We start from the raw sequence: 25,154 nt of genomic DNA on the forward strand, positions 1-25,154 counted from the left end.
CTCTTTCAGGGAAGGCTGTTGTGAAGTTTGTGATGTAGCAGCTCTCATACCTCATTTCTTCCAAATTCCAGTACCTTATTAATCTAACTATAGTAATATCATTCATTCATAGTTAAGGGGTCCCAAAGATTTGTATTGAGTCATTTCTCATTAACTCTGAAGGCAGTCTGTCAAGTGCAATAGGAATCTACCTTATTATCCTAATTCAATGTATGTGTGTGCGGCAGGGCGACAGTTAAATAAATCAAAGAAGATCTGCGGGCTTCTAATTTGTTACTGCATGTCTCTCTTTCCATAACTGATCTGGTATCTGGCAGGGATGAGAGTATGGTATGAGAGCCAGCTTGCTAAGGGACAGGCAACGCTGATGGTGGAACAAGTGGAAGAGGAGAGACAGTTATCATCAAAGTGTTGTGATAAGAGTGTGGCTTCAGGTGACATTCCTGACTTTGGAGAACTGGTGCCTATATTTAGAAGATGAGGTAAAAGGAACAGTGAAATATACATTTTATTATTTATACCTATCCAGATACAAAAAAAAAAATCTTTATCATAAGAAAATTTTTTTATCATCATTCTTAAGTTTTTTACTTGAGATGAAACCAAGTGCAAGACATGGACCTACATCTCACATCAGTTCAAAAGCCAGGACTACTGAACAAGTCGGGGTTTTGTAAGAAAAAGGTATAAAGGAAATGTGCCTACACTACAGAACCTATAATCATGTAAGCCAACATGACATTATTTGGATAATTACAGTCCAAAGCTAGTGTAGCTAAAAGCCCATGGTACATTGCTGCAGTGTATCATGGTGGTGTTGGCTCCTTAACAGCTTCTGTATTTGGTCCATAGCTAATAGTACCTGTGAAAGTTTTGAAACTTTGGATCTTGGTGCAAAGTAATCCAAAGCCAAAGAGTTCTAGAAGAACCTGCAAGTTCAGTTTTCATTCTTGTGGCTTCTGAGAGAGACGTGGAACTGAGATGCTGGTGGTAGCACAGAGTGGACAGACATTTGTTTATAAGAAGCTGCCTCATAGGAAAAAGAAAAGCTGAATGCATTGCATTCTATTTATGGTCATTGTAAATATTTGGCAGAGTAATGGAGCACTTTGGAATATGAACAGGTTTTGCTGTTTGCAAATGTAAATAAACTAGTCATAGTATAAAAACATCCAGGTAAATTTTTAAAACTATTAAGAATAGAAAAAAATAGTGAGAGAAAAAACAATGCTGAAAACCAAAAACTTTAACGTGTTTAGATATTATTCTAAGCAGAGAGATATAACTATAAAGCTACACAGAGAGACAGGAAATAAAAAATAAAACTGTTTTGATATTGCTGTATATATTTTTTTTAATTTGATAGCATATTAAAAAACAGAAGTCCAATCAGTATACTCAGATATTTATATCAAAGTAATTAGAGAAAAGACTTCAGTGCAATATGCTTTTCTTTTCTTTAATAGTGTAAATAGCACAACCAGCTTATCCAAAGAATGTTTTTTTACAAATTCAGCAGCAACTTTCTTTTTGCTCTGAAATGTTTTTCCATTGTATTTTCTAAAGACATGAACAAGTATGTTCTTGTCTTTTTAGTTGTCTTGTCTGTTTAGTCTTATGTCCTAAAGACAAGTAAAAGTATGATAAACACTTCCTACATTTTTTTCTTCTTTTTTTTTAAGGGTAGTTTTGGGAATAATCTTCAAGGCTTAACTTTTTTTTTTTACTTTAGAAAAAGAACAGAAAAAACTCTTATCTCTCAGCGTAACTAAAAAGTGTTTCTAGTCTGTAGGAGTTTTAATCCTACTGTAATAATATTGGTAAAGACCTGGGGGTAGAAGAAATAAAGAAGTTGTTGTATACCTGTCTTCTCACATACCTGCCTAATTTTAGCAGAATTTATTTTGTTGAAAATAGTGGTGGGAACCAAGGTACAATTTCTATCACGTTTTTCAATTCTAGTGATATTTAGGTCCAGAAATTGGCTAAAATTCATTTCTAGGATACTGAATGCTTCAAATGTACGTTTTAATTTTCTCTATACCAAAATAAGGAAGGACTGAATTCTTCAGCACTATGTAGCTGTGAAGATTAAAATGCCAAAGTACTTTTCCGTGATTTCCCCAGCTTGCTTATACATGTCATTTCTCATATTGATTTTTTCTTTTGTATTAGTCATTCCTGAGAAGCCTGAGACTGAAAAAATAAATTACATGGACCTGCTAATAGTAAGCGTGTGTAGAATGAAGTCTTTTTCATAGACCCCCGTTCAGCATTTTGTTCGAGCATATGCAGAGTTCTTCCGGGCGAACTTTTCCAGCAGGTGACTGAGGTGGGGGTCTGTCACACACTGGAGAAGACATCTGGCCCAGGTGCTGATGGAACAGATGGAAGCCACACAGCTTTCCATAAAAATATACCACACATCTGTATCTCTTTGAGCACAGTGCTACAACTCTTATGTGCAGCATTTTTCTCTGCTCCAAGATCCATACACTACAAATAGCTGACCAGTGAGTTGCAGTGACCATGGAAGCAGAGTGGACATGATACTACAGCACTTTTTAAAGGAGTGAAACAGAAACATCTAGGAAAGCATAAGGAGAAATCACTTGAACGAATCAGGTGCTCCATTTCTATGCACCGATAGTTTCTTGAGTCTGAACCACAACAAAATAATGCACTCTGCTGGTTCAGTTCCTTGCATGCTCTAAGTTACAAATGCACACAAAGAAAATCGCTGCTTGTAGTCAAGTCATCCAGAGAGCAAGTACAAGATACAATGGACAAAAAAAAGAAAGCAGTACAAGTGATAGAAGGTTCCCTGTTGCCCTATCACATGTTTAGTATCCCTGCATATGTTCTTGAATGCAGATTAGGTGAGCAAAGGTTCTCCAATAGGATTCAAAAATAAACACTAGGGACTCCCTAATACTTACAGTTCAAAATAATTGCATTGCTCCATGACTTCCTGAAGAATGGAGGGTTTAAGAAAAATTGAGGTTCTTTCTTTCTGGTTGGACATTTTTAAGTTATCTTTTGTAAGACCACATAAAATGATTTAGTTCTCAAAGAATAACTGAATTACATAAATAAAACATTACATAAAAGACGTCTCAGTACAATTTATGTGAAGTGAATTTCACAAGGACCAGGCTATTGTAGAAAATTCAACTTATCTCTTCCTGATCCTTTTATTCTATCTAAACATAGAAATTTATGTCAGTTCAAAAAAATCTATTACTGTTTCTCATAACTGAATCCATTACTTTCCCTCCATGATCCATCAGGTAAAAACAAGTGCGATAGCTCTAGCAGAACCCTGAACATAAAAGGCCTCAAGAATAGAGTGAGATAAGTTAAACCCATCTCGCTGTGCACTATAACTGGAAATGATAACCTTGATGTTTAATTTAAATCAAGTCATAGCAAAGACTTCTGACTATAATTGTTATCTGTCATATAAATAAAATTATTATAAAATAGAATTGGACTTGGAAAGGTATAGTTTTGCCTGTTGCATTGCCTGTAAGCAAATTGAACTCTATGAAGGTTTATCACCCTTTGCCGCCTTCTTCCTCCAGTCTTTCTTGGTAATGGATCCATTTGACTGCAAAAATATGGAGAGAAAGAGCTGAGAACAAATAATTAATTTTCCACATTACTCTCTATTTCCAGAGCTTTGCAGATTCCATTGCACTGCTGATTTTTCTCTCCTTTGTTCCCCTGCTAGCCCAGGGAAAAAGAGACCCAAATTTAGAGCTCAAATGAGAGCAGCAGCATTTCACTGGTGTAACAGCAGGTTAGGGACAGGCAAAATAAGGAAGTGCAAGTGCATGGATTTAAGCCAGAAAGAGGAACCACTGGATCTCATAGCAGCATCTGTGGTTTCCAAGCTTGGCCTTAGCTGGATTGTTGATAGTGGCAAAGGGGCTCTACCAGGCACCAGACTTTCTCAGAACAACTCAGTGCAAGAGAAAGATGAATGTCCTGGCCCCATCACCCACCTGCCTTCCTGCCTTTCCTTACTTTCCACTTCTGCTAAGAAAAGAGGATGCACTGGTCGCAGGACACACACCAGTGGGGTGGAGGTGGTGTTCAGGCGTGAAAGACAAAGCTGACTGCACCCCTTTACCTACAGTACATCGCCCTGGGGAAGCCAAATATGCACATGCTGCCTCAAAGATGAAGAAAATAAACTAATTTCTTTGATGCAGTGCCTATAATGAGACACACCAAAGTGAATCTGCCTCCTGCTCTCAGCCAGTGCTGCTGCTTGTCTCCCACCCTGGGCCAGCACATACCAGAGGCAGCTGGCTGATCCAAACTCCATGAACTAGCTGTGGCTGTGCAAGCTTGCAAAGAGAAAGCACAAGAGCTAAAAAGGCAGGATGCAGCAGCAGGGGAACATACCTGCTGGCAGCAGCCCAGAGTGCCAGGCTGCATGACCTGCAGGCCATCAAGTGCGGGTACCCGCTCCTCACACAGCTTAGCAGGGTGCAGCTTACTTGCAGCTTCTGCTCCTTTCAGCTAAAGGTGGTTCATGAGGCCACACTTGGTAGAAACAGCTAATTTCAGTTTACAACGTGTGGGTTATTACACACACCCCTCAGCACAGAGTTTCATTTCTCCTGGATATCTTTATAGCAGCAAACAGAAAGAAGCCCGTCAGGGGTGCTTCAGAGGACAAATGCAATTTTGGTGCACTGAGTCACCATCTCAAGGAGCCTCTCTCTCTCCTTTGACTATAGGAGAAATTAAGGAGACAAGGCATCCAACTCAGCTGGATGAACAGACCTTCTATTCTCTATATGTTGGTTTAAGAAGATATTTATTGTACAGATGCGCTTTCTTCAGAATTACTGGTGTCACTTCAGTGGAGTCCTACAAGATCCTGCTGACTTCCACCCAAGGGCAGAGGCCAGCACACAGCAGCTTGGAACAGTTGGTATAATCTGCAATTCTGAAACCTTTGCTACTTCCCTGCTGTCGTTTTTTTTTCCTGGCAACTCATCTTTGGGGGAAAAAAAAAAAAGACATAGACCCCTGTGAACTGCACATGTCTGTGCTTTTTAAGATTGTATTTCTTTTATCAACACTTTTTTTGAGTTGGGCAAACTCAACTTTTATTTGCAACATTCTTAATGTTTTCAGTCTGAAAAATTATCTTAGGAATGGTGCTTGAATGTCAAGGTTGCAAGTTTGACACAGAGATCTTTCCAAATAACAGCATTCCTGTTCCTATTACATAAACCTACTCTGTGGGGTTTGCTAACCACGTACTTTAACAGTGTAAAACACTGCTCCTAGCCAGATGAGAGACGCATGGATTGATGGAGGTTTGATAATCATAAATAACATCTTGTTGGGGCCATGAGCCAGTAGCTAGCACGAGTCTCAAAATGAACAGGGATGGTATTACAGCACAAGACTTTGCCTGGGAGTCTCCCAGTTCCTTCCATGCCAATTCTTATCAGGATGGGTTTGGCAAAGCTATTTAACCTCTTCTTCTTTCAGAGTGGATTATTACTTTCCAAAATTGCATGGATGCTATGACAGCTAATTAATTATCGCTGTATTGTCCTTTACAATTGTAATTAGTATAAAGAGGGTTAGTAGGGAGAAACTTTGCATAGAAAATGAAGGTGAACAGAGACAGAACACAAGTCTTAGTGTAGCAAGTGTAGCAAGATAGAAAGAGGAGAAAAACAACAGATAAGGAAAGGAGTTTTGAATAGCCAGTACATAAGAGATGTGTATTAAAGAAAAAAAAGGTGTGCGGCCTTCCAAAAGTAGAGGAGGGGAAAAGGAAATTAAAAATTAGAAGCAAGGCACTGAGATGAATGGATTTGAAGTATAAAGAGAAGAAAAGAAAATGAAAAAGATGTAATAAAAGCCACCCAGCCTTTAAAGTAATGAATCTTTTCATTTATTTATACCCTTTTTTGATATTAGAGGAAAATGGTAGCACACTTATACTGAGCTCCCACTATGTTAACAGAGTACAGCTCTTAATTCCTGGATTATGTTGTTAAATAATTAACTGATGAATCATAAGTAAATAATTGAAACTTGCTTCTCTAAGCCTCACAATTGAAAACATAAAACTGTCACAGTGATATCAGATTTAAGCAGAACTGATATTGTAGTTAATTAGAAAAACTGGAAAAAAATGCTAAAATTTGTAGCTGTAAAGATTGCTGGCAGAAGCACCTGGGCTCCATTTCCCCATGGAACAAAATAAAATGGATCATCTATTATTTAAATCTCCTATATTAAAGTTGCATCCGGAGAAGATGGAAGCATGGGTTGCTAGTTCCTCTGCAAAATACCTAGACCTGCCTTGGGCCTTGTCCTGTTGGAGAGGGTCTGTGACTTGGGCAGTAGGATAGGAGGGAGGGGTCACTCTAAAAGGCTAAAGCAGTCTTGATTTCGTATTAAAATACCTTTTCCTCCAATATTCCTAAAATGAAGAACTATAAAACAAATCCTTCCACTTCAATGGGCAATAACTCATGGGTTCCGTGGCACTATTTAACAAAATTAAGAACAAACATCTTCAAAAATCTAATAATAATTGTGTTTATTCTTGTAAAAGAGGAACAATAGACAAACTAAAAAAGATCACTCTTTGCATCCACAAAACAAAATAATTCCTTTTCTCCCATGAACATCTGTTTTATTTTCCAATATAGCAAAAGGACATGTACTTCAAGTCTAAGCAAGGCAATTAATCTGGATTCTGCCATCATCACAGTCATGGGATTATTTTTATTTTTTTTTACAATGAGAGGACTCTGGAAGCACAGATCCTGCTGTGCAGAGCCATCACATTCCTTCATGAGAACAACCTGGTAGGAATCAAAAATCTAAGGAACAGCAAATAATTATTCCAATAAAGAAATTACAAAATGCTACAATGGTTACTGAACAACACTCATTTCATTTGTTCATTCTTGCGATCTTTTATTTAAAAAATAAATAGAAGACTTTTTATTTTTTAGAAGCCCCCACCCTTCCAGCTTCCTGATGCTTAGTCTTGCAAAACACTTGCCAGCAGCAAAAATTGTAAGTGTCTCTGAGTATCAGCGCGGGCATGAAAACGTACCACAATTCCTCAGCATCCCTTAATAACCTCCACGTCTGAGGTCAGGCCGATTTCACAGCCCCCCGCCTTCAGCCGTGCTGGCCGGTGCCTGTCCCTCAGCCCCTGCCTGGGGGTTCATTTCACCACGGCCTGGGCGTGGGCGTAGGAAGAGGAGTTGGTCTCGAAGTAGCACTCCAGCTGCTCGCAGAGGGCCTCGAAGGTGGGCCGCCCGCCCGCCTCCGCGCTCCAGCACTGCAGCATCAGCTGGTAGAGCGGCGCCGGGCAGGTCTCCGGCTGAGGAAGTCTGTACCCCTTGTCCAGCATCTGGATCACCTGGTGTCCGGGCATACCTGCAGGACGAAAGGACTTCATCAGACTACGTGGGTCTACTAAGTGACGCCGCACGTCCCTCTCTCTCACCGAGAGGAGGCGACGGGATGCTGCCCGTCAGGTACACGTGCACGCTGAGGGCAGCGCTGGCCTCAGCAGGCCCCCTTCAACGGCAACAGGCCACAGGACTCACTGGAGGATCCCAAACCAGCAGTTAAAAACCACCTCCAGCGTTTCCCAGCCCCCTGACCCCGACTGTATCACCTGAGGGGCATGGCAAATGGGTTCGTCTGGGTGTGAGGCTTTCCCTCCGCCACCCAGGTTTGCCGAAATTTTTCTGACATCTGTTTCGCTTAAATTGTTCCTAAATCCCTCTAGTCTCAGTGACTCCAAAATCTCCCAAGAAAATCTGTCCTGCTGCTGAATTTTCCTCACATTTAGAAAGTCTTCCCTAACGTCAGCCCTAAGTTTCCTCTGGTTCAGCTACGCGATGGCATCCTGCCTGCTCTGTCACCGTGAGTCATGGAGAAGAAACCGTTCCCCTACCTTTGTTGTACCTTTATATATTGAGACTATGGTCCCATTCCCTTTCAATTTTCTACTCTTTAAATTAAATCTTAAATTGCGTAATCTTTACTTCTTTCCCCTAGATCTCTGAATGGTGTTTCCTCTGTACATTACCCACTGCCACCATGGATCAACATAACCTCTTCTCCTAACTGATTACTGAGGACAAACTCCTGAAAGTAATACCAAGTAAGCAAATAGTCATGGCAAAAGGACATTTTCTACTGTAAAGTTACAGCTAAACTGTGCCTTTGCAAAGGGATAACACTGAACATATTTTCAGACAATACCGAGAATCATGGTGTTACGTATCATTTATACTTGAATAGTTTGTTTATGTGTGTGTGTGCATATGCACACACCTATAGTTTATGTAAGAAAGAGTTGAGGATTTTTGGCTTTGGTTTTCTTTTTTTTTTTCCCAGAATGGTTTCAAAGGAGGTGAGGGTGGAAATCAAAAAGCAAAATCAATTTTTCCTTTTACAGGAAATACCAGTTTGGGACCCTGTGAAATGTAGTTTATGGAGAACGCACCACCCCTCAGGCCTGTACAGATGCAGCATAACTGGTTTTTGCTTTAGTCCTTCCCTTGTGTTCTCCTCACCAGCACAAAATGAGTCACAGTCAATCATCTCACTGATATCTTGTGTTATTGGAGCCACAGTTCCTTGAGCATTTCTCACAGTGCTAGGAATAATAGCTGCTCTCATACCATTAAATCTACTTTTGAGGTTGGTGGCATTTTATTCCTAAATCTTGTGATCCTTCTTTTTATGAAGACTTTCCACTGCAATAGTCAAATATGAGGGAAGGGAGTAAAACCACCCTGATTCATTTTTCAGACATTTTCTTTCTGAAGTGCCTGTGCAGTGCTTCACACATAATAATCTGTTCTTCCATGAGATTTCCTCAAAAAAAAAAAAAAAACAACCACCAAAGGCAGGATGGAGGACAGAAAAACCTTCCTTTTTCCACATTCCAAGAATTGGCATCTTTGATCTGATGCTGGAGGGAAATAGCCAGTTGGCTTAGGTGTCTGTGCAATGCAGGTTGACTCCAGCAAGAGGAAGCTTGAATGGCTGCTAATCACAGCCTTTGGAAAGCTTCCAGGGAGCCTGGGGCAGCCAGAAGGTCTGACCCACTAAATGGACCTCATCTGAATAGTCTTCTTTCTGTATCTACAGTTTTAACCCTCTAATATGCCCATAGTACAGGCATTCAACTTTTTCTTTGTGTTGTTCTTAAAGCAAGAAAACATTAGACATCATTCTTTACATAAAAGTACTTACCAGCATAAGGCATCTTCCCGTAGGTGATTATTTCAAACAGAAGTATTCCAAATGACCAGACATCTGACTTAACGCTGAATTTGTTGTAGCGGATTGCCTCCGGGGCTGTCCACTTCACTGGGAGTTTTGTTTCAGGCTTAGCTTCATATACGTTTTCATTTTCTACCTGTCATGGGTAAAACAAAGCAAGCCTGATTTCAGATCTGCTTCAGCAAAGCACTTAAGCACTTGACTAAGCTAAGCATGTGCTTAATCTTATCCTGTTTTAGCCAAACACTTGCCTTTCATTGTATTAAAGCGTGCACTTTCTGAAGTCTATTGTTGAATTGGGCTTCACAGTTGAGAAATGCTGCCGTTCATCGGAGGCTTTTCTAAAGCATTTATCATTTCAAGCAAGCACGCAGCGTTGGAGTGGCTCATGATTAATTATGACCTGCTACGGTGAATTCTGGACCTGGCATGCAAGATTTCAAAAGTCTGTCAGGAATGGCAGTGTAAGCATCCTGCTGACGCTAGAGACCAAATGGCTCCACGTCTGGTCTTCAGTAAACAGAGAAGGCAAAAGCAAGAGCTAATGAATTTCGGAACCTTTCTTCTGTGATTTATTGCGGTGTTGAAGGGCTATTGACTTTGATAACAATCACTTAAGCAGGTTTTGGGGACCAAAGAACAAACTCCAAGTGATTCAGATTAACATATTAGCTTACAGTGGGTCCAATTAATTCATGTAAAGTGAAGATGAAAGACACATAGAAAAAGAAAAGTTATTTACTTGCAAATTTGTAGAATCATATCCTTAAAGTTTTATAGCACAGACATCTAAACTTTGTGAACATTTATTCTCTCTTTAGTTCCTAAACAAATTTAGTGTACATCAGTCACATCTAAGCCTTGGTCAGGTTTTTCAATGCAAATCCAGACAAATGCGTACAAGATCTTGTTTGATTGATTGCTTTTAATACAGAATGTACGTTTCCCAGCTGTAATGCCCTATAGTTTTGAAAAGACTGGTTGTTAGTGTTTCGTATCTACATACTGATACAGTTGGCATCTTGACCATAATACTCATCTTTAGAAACAAGAAATTATTTCATTATGCTAATTAACACACACAGAAATATAGATTTCATTTCTCACACCTACTCCTTTGGGATCTTTGCATGCAACCATGTTAGTGCTTTGGCTTAGGAGACAGAATATTCCTAAGAAAGCCTGCCAAGATGACTCTATGACAGATTATTTTAGTAAAGTTCAGTTTTAACAAGAAATGTCAACAGCTGTAAATTATTATGCTTTCTAGTGAGGACAGAGGAGAAATATCCATTGTAAGCATTGTTCATTTAAAAATATATATTTTTCATGTTAAAAAATATGCAATCTGAACTTATGCATAACTAGAAGAATCAAAATTAAGCAAAAAGCACTTCCAAAGTCCCTTGATGCCATTGTCAAGCCATTATTCTATACTTCAGTATGTAATAAATCCAACTCTGTTATGAACTTCAATTTCTGCTGCTTGAATGGAAAAAAACAAACGAGAAGCAGAGGGCTTTTTTCTCTGTTTTTCCTTCTCGGTGCAAGAACATAAATCAATAAAAACAATAATAAGACCTCAGAAATTATGGATTACATATTGAAATCCATAAAATATGGCAAATCAAATCTTTCTAACTCTGATCAAATCATTTTCAGAGGTAGGAAACCTCATTTCTAAACCACAGCTCTTTCCTAGGGTGATCTTGGCCAACGTTACTTGGCACTCCACGTCGTCAAGGGCTAGAGAAAAAAAAGTGTAATGGCAAAGAACTTGAAACTGCATCAGATTTAAAGCTCTGAGAGCTCACTTTATGAAGTCTGCTGTTAGTCGTGGGGAGGAATAAGGTCCTTTTATGATTACTACCTGAACTCGCAAGCATCATGGAGGCAGTGGGGAAGTGAACAAGGAGAGAATAGCTGTCAATACATTTTTATACGCTTTCCCTTACAGGCTCAGGAATATAATTTTGCCATCATTCCTGTGATCTCTCTCCATGTGGCAGACACTAGTAGTGTGGATAAAGGTTGTGCAGCAAAGGGTATCCCTTGCCAGGCTCCTTCCTTGGTGGCTGAGTGGGAAGCAGATGCCGGGATGCCATCTTTAGGCTGACACAAAGGCACAGGCCAGCTTCTAACCTTGCATGGGATAACGCAAGTAGAGGATACAAGTGAACACGTTAGGGGTCCTCTTCTCCCTGGGCATGCCTTTTGCCTGAACCCAGCAACTCAGAGACTACAGTTCATCCTTTAGTTGACCTCTTCCACCTTGTTCCCCAGAGTTAAAGTAGAGTCAATTCACCCTCTCACAACCCACCTTAAAAACTCTTGCAAGTCCAAAGTCTGCCACTTTGTAAACACTGTGTTCACCAACAAGAACATTCCTGGCTGCCAGATCCCGATGGATATAGTTCTGAGATTCAAGGTAAGCCATCCCGGAAGCCACCTGAGCAGCCATGTCTACTTGATGTGGCAGAAAGATTTGGGAGCCTGCATCTTCTGTTTAAAAAGAAAATGACAAGGATAACATAATATTTACAGTATTCAGATATAAATAACATAACACCTGACTGGTTCAAATAGCCAACACAAATCAACAAAAGGATACAATACAATAAAGTAACAGCCTGACCAAATGACAGAGGTTAGTGAATGACACTGCTAAAAGTCATGCAGCTAGTGTCACGATAACTAACAATGCCTGTCCCATCTTCTCTAAAAGAGTAGATACTAAATGCAGCAGTTGATTTAGGCCTGGAAGGAGCTTCTGACACAGTCCAAAGAAAAAAGCGTTTATCTATCAATAGTAATGCAGATGTTTGCCTTTCTGACAAGTGCATAACCCGTTCCAAACTGTGAGTAAGAGTTGTCAGTACTCACCAGGTGTAGCCAAAGCTGACTAAAGATGGAAAAGCACAAAATTATGCTGGTTCCCTGTTCTCCAATGGTTCTTACTAGCAAATATACCATCTGCTGTCAAGTGTAACTCTCATTTTCACTTTCCAGTCCACTTAACTGCTTCACGCTTTTATCTCTGTTGCTGCTACTCAACAGTAGGACTCCTTCAGCTGCTTTCAAGCTGTCTGCTTCTCTTGTAGAACTTTCTGAAGCAATGTGCATGCCATTCCCACCACTGTAAGATCACCAAGTCCCAGAAATAGAGATTTGGCCATCAAAGATCAGCTGTTTAAACAAAGTAGTAGAAGAACTTTGAGCAGAGCAAATTCCTTCCACAAATGAGGGAAAGAGCTTTAGCCCATGAAAAACTGCAGCCAAAACCAGTAAGACAGGTACTCAAAAAAAAGTCGTTGGAGTATAACACATTAGAATTCAAATTCCAGGCCTTTGTGGCATTTTGGGGACCACTAACCTCATAGCAAAGAATTTATACCCCAAGGTAATCTAGATAAGCCAAATCAGTTTTATAGTCAAGCACCACTGTCACCCAAACCCAAACACTGCAGCACTGAAGCATGAGTGCCTACCTCTGTAGCCTCTAATACTCAAAACAGTTTCAACTTTCTGTTTCAGAATCTTGACAAGATCAAAAAGCTGAGTGTTTGCTGGTAGCCTGATCTTTGCAGCCTGTATGTTTATTGGTAGTTCTCTTTTCTCATTGAGGATGGTGACTTTTCCTTACTTCCTCTGTGTTAAAGAAATAAAACATTTGTAGCTGGCAGTCTTCTGTTGCCTATTTTGAATTGATTCATAGTAAAAGTGTGTCTTAGCATTGTTTTGCACAGCCTGCTCCAGTTCTGGCATTTTATCTGACCTAACCTTGCAACCACTCCTTATGAAGAGTGTGAAATTCCACTGTTTACTAATCTATTCTGCAATCTCCAGGCCTTGAATTTCCTGCTCATCTGGATGTTCTGAGATGAATAGGTAAAAGAAATGAATTTTAAATGATTAAATTTGCCCTGTGTGTGTATTGTCCTACTTCCTTTTTGAGGCTAAACTCATTGTCATGATAATCCAGCACTAAGATTATTTACTTTTATTGTTGACTCAGAAAGTCTTTTCCTCTCCCACACATATGTTTAATAGCTGCCTTGACCTTTAAGAGAGGGAGAAAAATTAGGCTATGTGAAGATCTACGGCTTAACCATCAAGAAAATCCATAATCAGGCCACAGAATAATATAACACTCTGAAGTTTTGCAGTTCTGATAACTGGCAGACATCAACATTTATTATTCAGCTTGCTGAACAAAGATATAAATCCCCAAACGACGCTTAAGTTGTATTTAATCAGAAAATAACTAAATATGTACAAGTACCTTGCATAAGTACCTAAGTTTTGGAAACTAGCTTATGTGACTCAGTTTAAAATCCCTCTCTCCATGTTCCCTTTCACACTGCTCCTTCACCTGCACAGGCTGTGAACTACCTCCTGGTGAAAGCAGACAAGGATGCAGACAGACTTGAGCACAGGTTTGTCATTGTTGATGCTCCAGGCTGGCCTGACACAAGCTTGCTCCAAGAGGCAGAACACAGCGATGTCACAGCAAAAAAGGATGACTCACAAGCCTCATGTTTAATGAGCTGCTTCAGTGCAGAATAGGAGTTAGAGCTGCTAAACCCTCCTGGTCTCGTTCCATGCAGGACACACAGGTGCACTGTGTTAAAGGACAAGGACAAGATCCACCTCTAATGGTGGAGTTGCAGCTCAAAGACTATTTGTTCCATTGGGGCCTGTTTGGGATCCCAGACCAGGCTGACCTATTGCCTTTAGCATGTGGGCTGAGGAGCGGGAAGAGGCTGCCATTGCCCCAGCTGCTGCAGTATTTCTTGGAAGGTTTCTCTCTGTGAGCTGGTTCTGCACTGCTGCTGTTCTGGAGCTAAAGAAAGGAAAGCTGTAAGGAGGAGCCTCAGCTGATCAGGAGCTGCAAACTGTGCACAAAGATGAAGCACGAGTCTCTTTGGGATCTGAAATGCAAATCACATATGGTTGTCTCATGAAGATTTGTGGCTAAACCTCCAAAATCCCAGGTTGGGCCAGTAAAAGCACACAAGTTAAAGCACAGCATTGCATTAGTACAACTACGGAGGCTTCCAGACCAGAGCCAGTTCCCATCTGGCTGGTTGAGAGCAGGTTGGAAGAGTTTCCAGCTGTATTCATATGGGTATACATGTGCTTTAGTTTGTTTTAAAGTGTCTTAAAGAAGGAAAAACTACTACAGAAAAACAAAGTTAATATAACTTCCACACTCAAAACCAGCACTACTGGTGAATTTATAAAACCTTCCCATGGCTTATTCTTTATCCTATAAAGAAAATGTAGTGCCTCCGTGTCCTTTTTTACTAATATTTTTTGACAAAACTATCACCCTTATATGAAAAATTTATTAGAGAAAATATTAAAGAAGGCTTAGGGTCTTCACCCTGTTCTAAGCAATCAGTCACAATATCTCATATAGGAAAGACAGCAAAATATTCTCATTGACAGATACCTGACAATAAATAAATAAATAAATAAGCAGCACTTTCCCCAGTTGAGAGCATTGCCTCCGTAATAATTCACTGAACTTCAAGACTGCGTCCCTGTCAGAACAAGCCCCAGGTCTATCAGAATTGATAAAAACACTCATACATTTATGACAATTTCATTCACATCCAATAACAAAGAAAAGTTTTCAGTTGCATTTTTCTCATACTGGTGGCAGCTCAATAACTCTGCATAGCAGTGTTCATCAAGCAGTATCCCAAAGTACATTCACAGGGTGCACAGGGAATTCACATGCCCATCATTATTAAGTAGCTGTCATTACGGTGGAATGCGATAGTCCTTATGCATGAAATATTAGGGATTTTTAAAGCCGGAAAAACATACCATGCATCTGTAGGAGGGGAAATTTAACCAAAGAATGATCTCCAGACTTTCCCTCTGTTCCAGTTGGCCTTATTTACCTGTAGTGCACACAGAGACAGCAGCCTTTTGCAAATGTTTTCCTGGTTCCTGCAGTGGCTGAGTCTCAAGAATGTTTATCAGGAGCTGTGTGCTGACCGCCAGCCGATACAGATCACATCCAGTCGCACAGCTCTATGCAAGCTTCAAATCTCTTTCCCTATTACACTGGCGGCAATGACTTTTCTCTGACCAATACCTATCAAAGCACCTGAGTCTCTGCTTCCACCTCTCAGTTCTGTTTATCCCCCTGTGCACAGGCCATCAGACAAGGAGAGATACCACTAGGCTGGGTTTCAACTGGCCATTTTTACGGTTATCTTGACAGCTGCCTGGAAACCAACTGACTTTCCGCAGTCTCTCTGATGCAGGGCTACAGGAACGAGCACTTAGGCAAAGATCAGGCTGCATATATGCGCTGCCTACAGCAAGAGCAGCTGCTGTGCATATGCTGGCAACTGATCCACACACAGGCTGCAGCACTGATGTGTCCTGGACATGTTGTCCTCCGTGCACAAACAGGCCAATTTTCACCTCTGCAATAGCTGTGACTCACCCTAGCTTTCCCAGAGCTATTTCTCCAGTGCAATAAATGTTTTCATGCACAGCAATCATTTCCTGATGTGCCAGGCTCTTTCAATCAGATAAGCAGCAATCTGCACGCAAAGGCACCAAAGATGATAATTTAAAGGAAATTTGTGCCTCGCTACCTCTGGCCACTAAATGCCTACAAAACTTTAGATGATCTGGCCCAAGTTTCTTGCAGCCCCTCTCTGCACAGTTCCTGGGGGGGCTGTCCCTCTTCTACCAGAGATTTCTTTAGCTGTAATTGTCCCTGGACTGAGCCTCACTTAAAAAACGGTTCCACAGAGAAAATGGGGGAAGGCATGTGTCGTGGTAAATACTGTCTGTGGTATTTCACAGGGCTTTGTCTTAAGGTCTGGAGACAGAGAAGAAATTTAGCAGGACATCACAGCAAACATTTTGTCTTCAAGAGATCATTGCAGCTTTAGAGACATTTAGCATCTCAGAGACATCTGCTAACCTCAAAATGGGTAACAACACTAGAATCAAGCATTTCTCAATAGCAGAAGTGAACTTAAAGTGCAATTATTATGCTAGTCTATTCCAGGCTGTACAACTTTATTTTTAATTATTACTTGCCTTCAAAAGAGCACTTTGAAGTGCTGCTGAGATAAAAGCCCTGATGCGATAGGCAAGGGACAAATTCACAGTGAAAGGCTATCCCTGCCTAGTAATAGATTTCAAAGCTGTTAAGTACCTTTTGTGGAAGTGCCTCTATTTCATGTCAAATATGATGACCTATCCTTCTGTATGCTGATATTTTTATTCTGTCGGTGTATGTTCCCATCTACTCATAGAACTGGGTGGAAAAATATGGGTCATTATAAGGCAAGAATCAAACTGTGAATGTGATTCTCTCCTACTTCTCAAATACTTTGGCACGTCAAAAATTCATAAACCTCTTTCTTTCCTCTCTTCTCATCACCACACGTGACAAATAATGTAGCTTTTATATTAAACCAGAGTGTTGTACTTCTCTCTTTTATGTTATTGTATTTACTAAACTGTCAGCTGTGGCACCCCTTGAAATGAGTTTATAGTCATTTGCTTACTTTGAAGGTATTCTAGAAGACTTCCATATCTCATCAGCTCAGTAATAATATAAATTGGGTCCTCCAGAGTACAGACAGCATAAAGCTGTATAAGCTTTGGGTGTCTCAAGTTCTTCATTATTTGTGCTTCCCTCAGAAAGTCCTTTGGATCCATTGAACCTGAAACAACAGCATATAACAAAACATAAGCTGAGGTTATTAAAGGCCTTCCTACCAGCCTGGCAGTCTTAAGGGAATAACTGAGATTGTTTTCTGTCTTTCAAAGTACATTAGCATCTCAAATCTTCACAGTTCCCACAGAAAACAGACAGTGCAGCTGAAATAAGCAGTTAATGAGTGAAACATACCAGTTGCGCAGGGACAGAGAACATATGTGTTCCAGCCACCAGAAATATCCAGGCTAAAATTAACCTCCCCCAGGCCTCCCCCAGGCAGAAAAAAGAGAGGCTAGAATGTTAACTGATATAATTTAAGCACACAATTATGTTGCAACTGGTTAACGAAATGGCCAGAAACTGAGGTAAGAGTGCCTAGGTAATGAACATAAAATTTCTGACAGAAAAATAGTGCTGCAAGAAGAATTTGTTGCACTATTTTTTCTGCTTCAGCAATCAAAGCCTGAAAGCCCTGAAATCACTTTAGCATATAAGGAATGGATGTGTGCATTTTATATACATAAATGCAAATAACTATTTATAATGTTCATATAATATACAAATATATATATACACAAATATTCTCATAGTGATCTGGAACAACCTTATTAGAAATACCAATGTACGCACAGATGTAACAGTAATTTTACACTCCTTTAAATGCAGAAGTATCTTAACAGCTAATGATTCCAACTTTTTAAGTGTTACATAAGGTCATAATATGTCTAGTTCTATTCATATACACAGTGAGTCAATGCATAAACTATGTCAAAGAAACAATACAGAAATGGCACAGGGCAATAAAGTCAGTGGCACATTTAGGATTAGAGCTCATACATCCTGAACAGGGGACTGATTAGAAAAAAACATGCACAAATAAGGAAGAAAAGCTTTCTCTGTGGATGATCCAGTAGTGATCAGATATTCTCAGATGCTTGATGAAGATGGTAAATAACATCTACTTCACAATACTTGTACAAACAAATGTGAAATTATCCAGCTACTCAGATGTTTCCTTCCTCCCAAATCAAAATTGTTTCACTAAGAAAAGCTTACAGTGAAGGCTTGGGGGGCGGGGTGGGAGGGGGTGGGGGGGAATCTACCCAAGTCCAGTCTGCTCTATGCCATGTTTAAAAACAGGCTCTTTTCTTAGTGTAAGAGACTGAGTAATTTCAAAAGCCAAGGCTGCAAGAGTAAGTCTTTGTTTTATGTTTTTTAACATTAGGTAACCGACAACGTTCATTTGGGAGTTTGGCTTTGTTCCAAACATGGATGTTTAAATGAAGTGAAATGCTGGGAGGATGCTAAATGGATCAGCAATAAAACTCCACCAGAAAATCTGTTCTACAGAATGAGCTGGCAAATCAACCTGAGCCATCTTCACCCAACACCTGCCTTGAATGCTGCCTCCTGAAAAGTGCTCCAACCTATTTCCCAAAGCAATGATGTACATCAATGCAAGAGGAATGACTCAGAAATGCTTCTGACATAGATTTATGAAAAAACAGCCACTTGACATTGCAACTTGTGAGAGCAAAGATTACTGCAAGGGACAGGTGCTCTTCTCCCCAGTGTCCTCATACTTCCCTTGGCAATCCCACAGGGTCCAATTGGACAGTATTTTATAGGATGCCATTAGGACGTGGTGAAAGGCAATGGATTTCCTTGCCATCAATAAATGGATAGCAGCCAATAATACATGTCCTCAACAGGTACAGGCTATACCCATTTCCTTTTGCCACTGTCAGAGGAAAATGGGGGCCTGCATGAAAAGTAAATGACTCATCCTTGGTCTGGATAAAGCAGAAATTATGACAGTCAGGTGGAAAAACCCAAATATCTGTAATGCTAATGCTATGTCCTTTTCCTGTTTAGAACAGCACAATCTTTACAGCTTTATTTGAACTTTCCACCAATCCTAGATTTAAAAAAAAAAAAGCCTAGGGTTATCTTCAAAAGGTTTGGACTCACTTTGATACTGATTTAATATTGTGGTCCATTTGCTTACTCTTTTCAAGATATATGCATTTGTTGTGGAAATTATTCTAAAGTCTATGGAGAAGCTGCATGCTGTGAGGTATTCTGCCCCCAAAGGTAAATGCATAAGCATGACTAGTGATTTAGCATCAGTGCCAAAATTTGACATGTTGATCCTAAAAAGGATAAAGTATTTGCTAACTTGGGGTCTACCGAATCACCTGCCCTCTATGGATCATTATACAGGATTTCTTCACACCGTAGAAAATGACAGTCTGATTTGTTCCCATCATCAAAGTTTGCCTACAAGGAATCTCTCAGTTTAATCATGCTGTAAACTTCTTCCAACAAACGGAAACCAAGCGACATCTTTTTCACATATGACAACTTCCAATAAATTGATCAGGAGGGAAGTATTCTATTAGCTGAATAGCAGCAAATCCTTCTTTATGCAGTAAAAGTAATTAATATTAATAACAAACAAGTGACAAAGATCAGTAAGTATTTCCTGCATATTTTAAAGACCATATGTAACCTTCACTTTTACTTAGTTTATATCTTTAAATAGCAGAAGTAGCAGATAGTGACCAAATCCCCCCCAGGGCCCTGTAGCTCTTATACGGTAGTGGGTTGGATGCTAACTAAAAAAATTAAAGTGTCTTTATGTTTTGTCTAAGATTAGGTTTTAGCAACTAGATAAGCAAAGTAAAAACTGCCTCTAAAAACAAGCAAACATGCTTGTTGCAAATTAGCTAGATAAAGCCTGTCACAACAGTAGCAAAGAAGTTACAATACATTTCCTTGAGGAAGTTTATATATATGAAATACATAAAATATATGCCACATGGAGTTTCAAATAACTGCGGTTTTTTACTTTGTTGTCGAATTACATGTGTTTTTAATGAAGTATACGTTTTCAACTGTAAGTGGTAAACACAGTATGAAGAGCAGATTACTGTAAGTAGAAACCACTTGATCAACAACCACCTAGTTAACAGAAGCCTTTACTGAAACAAGTATCCCTTGTGTAAGACACCAGTTTGGGAGCAGATTGATCAGTACCTGAAGAAAATATGGTTTTGATAATTTGTTTTTTGAATGGAAAATGTTTTTGTAAATGTCAAAGTCCTTCTTAAGAACAAAATGTTGGAATATGTTTCTTTGTGTTCTATGATGTGCTGCTTTGCCAGAAATCACCTCTAATTTAAGCCTACTTAAAGCAGGTGTATCAGTTCCGATTACTTTCTTTCTGAAAATATTTTGTTCTACAATTGAGGAAGCTTCACATTATAAGATAAACACTGATAACTGGGAAATGAGTTAAAGAGAAAGGTCAGTTATTTTTATGTAGTTTCCACCGGCCTAAATGTAAGTGGCCCTTAAATATTTGATAAGCCCCTCCAGGGACCCTTCGTTTGCAACTTTCAATAAACCTTCCCAAATGACTTCAAAGTAACCTTGTACTTCAGAGCAACCTCGTCTTCTGAATAAGTTTATACAAAATGAACTTATGTACGAAGTACACTGAGCATATACTGTGATCTTCTGAAAAAGTTTATGCGTAATAAAGAAATAACATTAAAAAGTACAAATTCTTGGTAACTCAAGAGACTGAGTGTAAACTATTCACATTAACAGGAGAATGAGATAGGTATCTGACAATCCTCAAGCAGCTTTCTCGCCATACAGAAGTGAACTTACAACCTAGTGTAAGGTTATGTACTGAACTAAATGGAATAAAAGAATTTCTTTGTTCAGGGAAATTGGGAGACTTGCCTGCGTGCAAAGCTTTTTACACTGCATATGCACTAAAGAGATGACATATTGAAGAACTGAAAATATTATTAAAACCTCCGCTGACAGTACCAACCCAGACGCTATTTTGAGAAAGCCTCCTAAAATAAAATCTTGCTTGGGCAGCTTCCATGCAAAGAGAGAAGCTTGGGAGATGCTTTACAATACGATAATGACAAATGCATCTGTCAACTTGAACAGGCATAAGGAACTTTCTCAGATACGATTAACTGGTGATGATAGACGTCTGCTCTGTGTGCTGACGGTTGGAGAAGCAAGCTAGCCCGGACAATAGGTTCTAGAGAATCCATCACACTCAGCATAGGACAAAGTGCAAATCCCTGCTGCAATGATTTCCACTTAAATAGAAAAAACAATGCCTCAGTGAGGAAATAAAAACAGAAATGTGAAATTACATGTTCAGGGACCTACAGCAAGACAATGCTGTGCAGAGCCAAGAACAGATATAGGAATTGCTGGCTTCTAGACCATTTTCCTACCTGCTGATCCCTAGACATCTTTAATGATTACAGGTCAACAACTCAAAATCCAAGATGGTCCTTAAGGCAAAGATGTTCTTGTGTTTTGTTTTTTCATTCACACATCCATCACTATGTTTTTGGCTGGTAAAATGTCACAGATGTCTCCAAAGCAGAGACAAATACCAGTGCACAAGTAAGACAATTATCTGAATGAAGGCATCACATTACTACTGCTTTTTGTTTATAGTCACAGTGATCAACCGATTGTTTTAACAAAATCTATAGTTCTGCGCCTTCTAGCCTAGAAGCCATAAATTTTAATCACTGTGGCCTAGAAATATTAACGTGCATCCAACTTTTAAACCCAGCTGGAGTGTCTTCAATGCACTGCTAAAACATTTAAGCAACTCACTGCCAGAAGCTTGAAGAACCCTGCCATTAGTTCATGCAATGCAGTTCTTCAACACGGGATGGATGGTTCATGTTTATGCACCTGTATATACCCTGTGGAAAATTTGGTCTTCATAGTGCAGTGGACACAGTAACAAACGCACACTGCTCAAATTTTTCACCTGATGCCTGAAGTAATTGTGTACTCAGTCATGCCCCTATAAAGTTAGGAACTTATGTTTCCTTTGATATTAGGTTACTGCATAAGATAAGGGGTTTTATAGACATCTGAAAACGCATTCATGGCATTCTCTTCTGAAGGAGTATTATTTTTATTGTAAACACTAATTTGGGACAGCATATAGGAGAGTATTAAAACAAGACTGCATAATCAGAGGGCAAGTAGAGAAGGAAATCCATCATGGACATCCTGGGGAGCACCAAACAGACAAAGCAGGGAAGCAGGAACTCTCTAGCTTCTCTGCAGCACAAACAAAAAAAGAACCTCCTGCTCCACTGACAGTTTTCATCTGGATCAGGTCCTACTTTGGATGTGGCAGGGAGCACAGTATGAACAATTGGACAGAAGATCAAGGAAGAGAGAAACTCAGTTCTTTGGACATTTATGATTATTGCAGAGGGGATGTAGTCTGATAGGCTGTCTTACCAGTGCTGGGGTCTCCTCTTCCCATGCCATTCTCCCCTGGATGTTTGTGGGAGGAACAATAAGAGGGTGAACTAAAATTGCTAGAAATAATGAGGAGAGAAGGGGAAGAGGGGAAGGGGAGAAAGGGGAAAAGGGAAACAAGAGTAGGAGATGGAAGAACATGACCACCACCTGTATCCTCCTCAATGGAGGGTACTGTCCCAGGGGGACAAAATGCTACAGTGCGACCTGTGAATATAACACCAGGATGTGGTGAGATGATACAGAAAGCTGGTACTAATTAAAGGATCAAGATTTATGATTTTAGCATAATGACAGCCTGCCTCATACTCACAAATGAGGTTTTAAATAACAAAAAGTTCTAAATACTGTTGTATTAATGAAAGATATTAAAGATAATACTTGGTATTACTTTAACCAAAAGACTCTAGTTTAATTATGAGCCTTGTGACTCTTCCTGCAAGGTTTATAGAAATCTTATAAAAATAAAAAGATCACAGACTAATCATTCTGACATTTTGAAGGTCTCCATAATCCACCACTGGCTCTGAAATAAGTCTAAAGAGTTAGGGGGAAAAAATGATTCTGGATCAATAATTACATCTTCTGATGTTTTTGATACTGAAGTGTTGAACATTCTGTTTAGAGATGGACAGCAAACTGCTAACAGAAACAGGAATTAATTGAAAAAGGATGGTTCATTAAATCTGAAAACATCTCTGGTTGAGTTCTTTTTCCTGAAAAATCTCCCTTAGGGTCCATAAGGGCTGTGTGTGGAGACTTGTTTTCCATAGCCAGTGGACTGCAAACCCCAAACTCTAAACTAGGTACTCTATAATCATAAAGGCAGGGGGTGAAATGACACTGCACCAGGTTCATCAGAAGATGGACATTTCCATAGCATCCTTAGGAACACAAATCCCTCTGCAGTTCTCGGTCAGAGGGGCCCCAGGCTGACCAGTTTAAAATCTGAGAGGCTCCACCAGCTTGACATTTTCCTCAGTTTTGTTACTGTCATAAATTCTGTGGAATTACAGAACACTGCTGGTAGCTGGATTCACCTCCTCCAACTGTAGGCAATTATTCAGGCACCTTGTCCTGAGTTAGTTGTCCAGACTTTACAATCAAGGGAAAGAAACATGCTTTAATAGCATGTTATTCTCTCATTGTAATGTACATTTCTAATCCATAGTATGATTTATCTGACTTATTCTGCTTATTTCTTCCCCCTAATTATTTAAAAAGCCTGATACATCTAAGATGTTAGATGCCTAAAAATAGGAGAAAGTAGCTAGTATGCTACACATCAATGTTTCTGAAAGAAACACTTGTGAAATTTCCAGTTTGTGTGCAATATCTGAAAAATTGGCTCTTGCTCCAAATTGGAATGGAAACAGATTTCTGAATACCCTAATTACTCACAAGTCAGGAATCACACATTTGCATCAAGTGAGAACTGGCTCTGGGAAAAGTCCATCATTGCCATCTCACTAGAATTCTGGGAGTTTAATTTTTCCTACAGGTTGGAAGGTCATCTACCTAAACACAATCATTTTAAGCCTTTTAGCAGCAATAGCTAGAAATTAGTGTAAGTCCAGAAAAACTATTTGAGAAATGAGGAGAGTACCATATAAAAAGAAACTATATTTAGCTTTTCTAAAGACAACTGAAAATTGGTTTAACTCACTCTGTATGTACCTCCAGAATGGAAAGAAAAAACAAAGCTACAAGGAGGCTTTTATTGTATTACAAGAAGACATAACAAGAGTTAAAGAGAAGACATAGGTAAATTCAGATGAGAAATTAGGCCTGCATTCTTACAGACATAGTGATACACCATTGATACAAACTGTCAAAGACAGCAGAGGCAACTTCTCCCTGTGCTTCCAGCTCAGGACTAGAAGACTTCTCGTTATTATCTAGTCAGGAACAAGCTGTGTTTTGATTAAATATAAATACTCTATCTCAGCAGAGGGGTGAAATGTAATGGCATATAACAGCAAAGTATTCACACTATACGTGGTCTAGGACAGATGTACACTGCAAAATAACGCTCAACAGAAAAACTCAAACTAGCAGAAAACCCTTCTGGCCTTCAGGCCTATAAATCTACAATGTACTGATTGCATTATGCTGTTCTATATTGTTTGCTGTGTGATTACCTTAACTTGATTAACCTGTTCCTGCTTGGAAATGAGAGCATGGTTCCATGTCACAATTTCTCTGGTGGTAAAGCCATTTTAACAGAACCCTCTCTATCTCAATTCCCTGTATTTGCCAGATCACTTACAGTTTATCACACCCCTCTGTTGTTCTGATGACTTTCTTTTCCAGTGGGTCTACACTGTAAAGTAGCTTAGCAAAAACACTTTGCTTTAGAATACGCCCCGCCTCCCCCAATGTAAAGACAACTGGTTTAGATCTTTGAGCCAAGCAACAGGAGGGGATCGTTTTGCAGTGTGTCACACTTGAAGCCTGAAATATTGCCTATGTGAATATTGGAAGCTTCAATCATCAATGTATATAACATGATGCATTTCTTGATTACTCATGAACTACCATGTTTTCCATTCACTTATCATCTTTATATTATGATGAATGAAATTACCAGACCTAGCTTCTGCTATAATTTTATTAGTAACAAGCTAAGCATTTATTACTCAGATTAGGGTTAGGGTATTGGGGTTTTTCTTTAATTATTGAAATGTTATTCCTCATGAGTAATGATGAGAACAAGCTATGGAAAACCAATGTGCTAATTGATTAGAGTAAGTCACTCCAAGTGGTGAAAAACATTCTGTAGAAGAGGATAAATTCCCTAGAGAAGTATACTACAAGG

General features: G+C 39.5%; 1 protein-coding gene across 1 annotated transcript in view; it reads right to left on the bottom strand.

The window, feature by feature from the left end:
* Positions 1–6,597: 6,597 nt before the first annotated feature.
* The window catches only part of FRK (fyn related Src family tyrosine kinase), a 52,852-nt gene continuing 34,295 nt past the window's right edge, over positions 6,598–25,154 (bottom strand). The window contains exons 5-8 of the mRNA XM_075498602.1: positions 16,851–17,009; positions 11,624–11,805; positions 9,274–9,439; positions 6,598–7,437 (exon numbers count right to left, since the gene is read on the bottom strand). Coding sequence (XP_075354717.1) covers positions 7,223–7,437; positions 9,274–9,439; positions 11,624–11,805; positions 16,851–17,009 — 722 coding nt within the window. The 3' untranslated portion in view covers positions 6,598–7,222. The remainder of the gene's footprint in view (positions 7,438–9,273; positions 9,440–11,623; positions 11,806–16,850; positions 17,010–25,154) is intronic.

Source organism: Mycteria americana, chromosome 3 (genome assembly GCF_035582795.1).
Source record: "Mycteria americana isolate JAX WOST 10 ecotype Jacksonville Zoo and Gardens chromosome 3, USCA_MyAme_1.0, whole genome shotgun sequence".
Taxonomy (NCBI): Eukaryota; Metazoa; Chordata; class Aves; order Ciconiiformes; family Ciconiidae; genus Mycteria; species Mycteria americana.